A 4,716-nucleotide genomic window follows, 5' to 3' on the forward strand; every position below is an offset into this window, starting at 1 on the left:
TAACTTCTATTCTCCGGGTATTCCGTCTTCTGACGCTGTCTGCTACTATTTTTTAAATATACACCCAACTCCTACCATTCAGTTGTTTCCTTGCATAATCACGCTTGGAGTCTCACTAACATATTTAGTTTGTTTCTTTAGAATATGCATTTAAGTCTTTGCTATGAGTGACATTAAGCAATGAAATGCGCCCACGATCTCATTTCTTAAACATGCTGTGTCTAAGACGTATGAATGATGCTTCAATCCGATTTTATTCGAAATACACTTTTCGTACTTAAAAAAGGGATTATATGGTGCGAAATTCAAGCTTTCTTTGGCCTGGATTGTTGAACTGATTTCTGCTGGTTTACATATTTTTATAATGCAAGCACTTCAGGTGTCATTTCCCAATTAGTTTCAAACACGTTTCTTTAAAAAGAAATGGCGAAAGTGGAGTTGCCCGCGTTATGTTGCAACTGTGCATCGTGACCTGGCATCTTTCCAGTGTGCTGTGCCTGTGTTGCAGTGGTTTTCCTCCGGTGTGTGCAGCGCGGCACCAGCGAGCGCCAGAGGTGTCAGCAGCACAGTGGGAGGTGGAGTGTAGGACCCCGCGGTGGCAGTGTGTGCGGTGCCCTCACATGTTGCCGAGCACCGAGTCTGTCCGCCCGCCCTCGCAATGGCGTTCATGGAGAAGAAGAGTCCGGGCAAGGTGCTGCTGGACGATACGGTGCCGCTGAGCTGTGTGATTGAAGCCAGCCAGAACCTGCAGTCGCACACGGTGAGTGCGGAGAGACTAGGCTCCAGGCTCCGGGGAGGTGCCTAGGCCGCGGCTCCGCTCTGGAAGGCGGCCTGATACCGGTTGGGAGGTGATGTGAAAGCCGGCCTGTGGCAAGCAACAGGCCGGGATCCCGAGTGGTGCCCACTGTGGCAGAGCCAAGATGGGGCCGGTTCTCCTTTCGGCTCGAAACCTCGTCACTCCCCCGAGGACAGGACTGTTCATGTTTGTGAAATTATTTCAGTGTTCAGTATCTGCTCTATCACCGCGTTACACAATCACTGAACTGACACTGCCGAAGGGTTACAACATCCAAGGGATCCCTCCGACTTGGTGCAGTTTAACCCACTTGGTTCATTACTATGAGATAACAAGGTGTAGAGCTGGATGAACACAGCAGGCCAAGCAGCATCAGAGGAGCAGGAAGGCTGACGTTTCGGGCCTAGACCCTGGTTCATTACTATATTCACTCCAACAGAAATGTATTTATTAATACATTAATATTTTTATATTCTGTTTGTTACTAGCTTAAAAAAACAAGTTGTAAAAGCTGATGAGGTGTCATAATAACTTTAATTAACAACCATTCCTTGAGTTTGCAGCAACTGGTTGACTATACTTCTATCGTACATGGAACTTAAAACGCCCCTGCTGAAGTATTGCTTGCATGTATGTTTTAAAATCTGTCTGTAAAGTTCTGCCACAGCCCTGATCAAAGTCAGAAGTGACGTCTGATGTGACAATTGCACTATTTATTCCTCTTCATTCTAACACCACCTTGTCTTCTGTAGTTTCTTTTTTCCTGACAATCAGCAATGGTTTCACGGTCATCATTAGACTCTTAATCCCAGTTTTTGGTTGAATTTAAATTCTACCGTCTGCCTTGGAGAGATTTGAACCTGTGCTCCCAGTACGTTACCTGGGTCTCTGAATTGCTAGTCATGGAGCTGTACAGCACAGAAACAGACCCTTCGGTCCAACTCATCCATGCTGATCAGATATCCTAAATAAATCTAGCCCCATTTGCCAGCATTTGGCCCATATCCCTCTAAACCCTTCCTATTCATATGCCCATCCAGTTGCTTTTTAAATGTTGTAATTGTACCAGCCTCCACCACTTCCTCTGGCAGTTCATTCCATACACGCACCATCCTCTGTGTGAAAAAGTTGCCCCTTGGGGCATTTTCATATCTTGTCCCTCTCACCTTAAACCAATGCCCTCTAGTTTTGGACTCCCCTACGCTGGGTAAAAGACATTGACTATTCACCCTATCTGTGTCCCTCATGATTTTCTAAACTTCTGTAAGGTCCTCACTCCTCACTCCTCGGCCTCTGACACTACGGGGAAAATAGCCCCAGCCTATTCAGACTTCCCTCATTAGCAGTGATAAAACCACAAGGCCATTGCGTCCCCATTACGACCAGCGCAGCCCCTGTCTGTAGCTATTTTTATGTAAAATCGTAGGATACAACCCATCTGTTTAGGGGACTGATTGGCCTTTTCTCTGCAGTACTTTTTCCCTGTTGTGCCGTTTCATACGTATTTTTTTTCTTTCAATTTTATATTATCCTTGACTTCTTTTGTTCAGTATGGTCAGTTTATTCCCTTCCTTGAGTCCTTCCTCAGTTGGATGTATGTTTGCTGTGAATCATGAACTATTTTTTAAATATCTGCCAATGAACTTTCTGCGAGTGTGGTGGAGGCAGGTTTAGTTATGAGCTTCCTCCTTTCAGATGCTATTTGTGGTATGGAAGTGAAAATGCATGTTCTTCAACTGACTCAGTCACTTTTACTTCCTTTATTAAATCTTCAGTTAGATTTCTGGAGTGAACTTTCTTACCATGAAATTCTCCTGTTTTTCTCTAAAGTGAAAGTGGTTGGCTATACAATGTGCATACTTCAGATTAAATGACCTCCTGATCGGTCTGTCTCCCTCATCAAAACTGCTAAGTTGCAGTTTTGTAGCATTCTAAGTATTTTTGAAATATTGGTGACACAAAATAAAAGTTCTGATCTAATTAAGAAAAGTTACAAAAGATTCTTTGTTGTTCAGTGTGCAATGTATCATTGCCAAAGGAAGCTCGGATCAAATTTTAGAATTTCCTGTGTGAATGTAGTCTTTCAAATGAGAGAAATTTAGGAGCATTTTGTTCTGTGTTCCAAGTTGTGTTCTGTGGTGTCTTGCGTCCCTTTTTAATCCCGTTCTATCTCCATGAGTGTATTTTTCACACTGTTCTTTTTGTTCTTTTCTTTGCTCACGTCCAATTTTTGTTTTATGTCCAAAGCTCTGAAATTCCTCTCTTAAACATTGCACATCTCGAGCTCTCTGAAGCCTCATTTCTTATAACCTACATTGAGACCTGGCCTCACTGTTATTTTCTTTTGTGGCTTAATGTAAATTGTTTGATTGCACATTCTTTAAAACTTCTTGGGATATATTATTGTGTTAAAGCTACTTGAGATAGTTAAATATTGATTAATTATACCACCGAATAATCCGAGAAATGTTCCCTGTGGTTTTCGTGAGGGTCATCAGCATCTGCTTGTTGAGTTTTGTTTCCTGTTTACTGTGGGATTTTCTTTGTTTTCCTTTCCTGCTGCGTAACTTATTTTTGTTTGAGATGCTTGTGTTTATTGCAAAACCTTTTTTAAAAATTGAAAAAAGTGCACTGCTTATTTGGGGACAAATGTATCTAGAATAACGTTTCGTTGGTTATCTTGTAAAATGATCTTAGTGAAAGCATAGCATGTCTTATTCTTTTCTTTAGTGAATTTCTCTGTCAGGCTCAGTACCCACTCTTAGCTAAGGCAAAAGTAACAAATAACCAAAATATCTTGAAGTTCAGAAATTGCAAAAATATGCTAAAAATAAGTGGAAATAATTGTGGTTTAAACATTGTAAGTATTGTCTCTGGAACCACTCTCATTAACCTATTCTATATTCTTTCTATCGCGTTCATTTGCCCCTTACAATGTGGGCCCAAAATTGTATCCAATACTTCAATTGAATCAAAACCAAACGCTTATAAAAGTTTATAGTGAATTCCTTGGTTTTTATATTTTGTGCCTCTGTCCATGAAATCCAGGATCCCATACGTTTTATCAATGATTGTCTCAACTTGCCTGTCAGCATCAATGATTTGAGTACATGTATCCCCAGATGCTTCTGTTACTGCACCCACTTTAGAAGTGTGTCCATTATTTTCTATTTCTTTTCCTTTGTTCTTCTGACCAAAATGTATTGCAAAAAATCTTCACTGCATTTTTTTTTGATCTGCCACGTGTCTGTTCATTCCATGAACCCATCAATGCCTTCTTGAAGTTCATCATGACTGTCCTCACAGTTCACAATACATCTAAATTTTGTATCATCTGCACATTTTGAAATTATATTCTACACAACCAAGTCTCCTGTCATTAAATAGTTTGAAAAGCTATGATCATTGTACTGATCGTGGAGAAACCCCACTCATAAATCTTCCTGCAGTCTGTGAAACAACTGTTCACCTTTGTTCTTTGTTTCTTATCACTTAGCCAAGTTTATGTCCTTGCTGCCACCGTCCCTATTATTCTGTTGGCTTTAACTTTGCTGCCAAATCTATTATGTGGCATTTTATCAAATGCCTTTTTGAAATCTGTTTACTGCACACCAACTGCATTACCCTCATCAACTATTTCTGTTGCCTCATCAAAAAAAAACTAATTTTAAACTGACTGGCCTGCTGATGCTGGGTTTATCCTTACACCCTTTTTTTTTGAATAAGATGTAACATTTGTAACTCGTCAGTCTCCTGGTGTCACCTACATAGGAATGGATGATTGTGATTAGTACCTGTGCAGTTTGCTCTCCTCTATTCCACTCGATGTAGGGCCGTGGGGAGTCTTGTCGAGCAGAGAGATCTAGTGGTGCAGGTGCATAGTACCTTGAAAATGGAGTTGCAGATAGACAGGGTGGTGA

At 41.1% G+C, this 4,716-nt stretch overlaps 1 protein-coding gene across 1 annotated transcript in view; it reads left to right on the forward strand.

Annotated features, from left to right (window-relative positions):
- Positions 1-451: 451 nt before the first annotated feature.
- Positions 452-4,716, forward strand: part of pxk (PX domain containing serine/threonine kinase) — a 66,883-nt gene continuing 62,618 nt past the window's right edge. Inside the window, exon 1 of the mRNA XM_048606147.1 lies at positions 452-760. Within this exon, the coding sequence (XP_048462104.1) occupies positions 659-760 (102 nt within the window). The 5' untranslated portion in view covers positions 452-658. The remainder of the gene's footprint in view (positions 761-4,716) is intronic.

This window comes from Rhincodon typus, chromosome 16 (assembly GCF_021869965.1).
Source record: "Rhincodon typus isolate 14 chromosome 16, sRhiTyp1.1, whole genome shotgun sequence".
NCBI lineage: Eukaryota > Metazoa > Chordata > Chondrichthyes > Orectolobiformes > Rhincodontidae > Rhincodon > Rhincodon typus.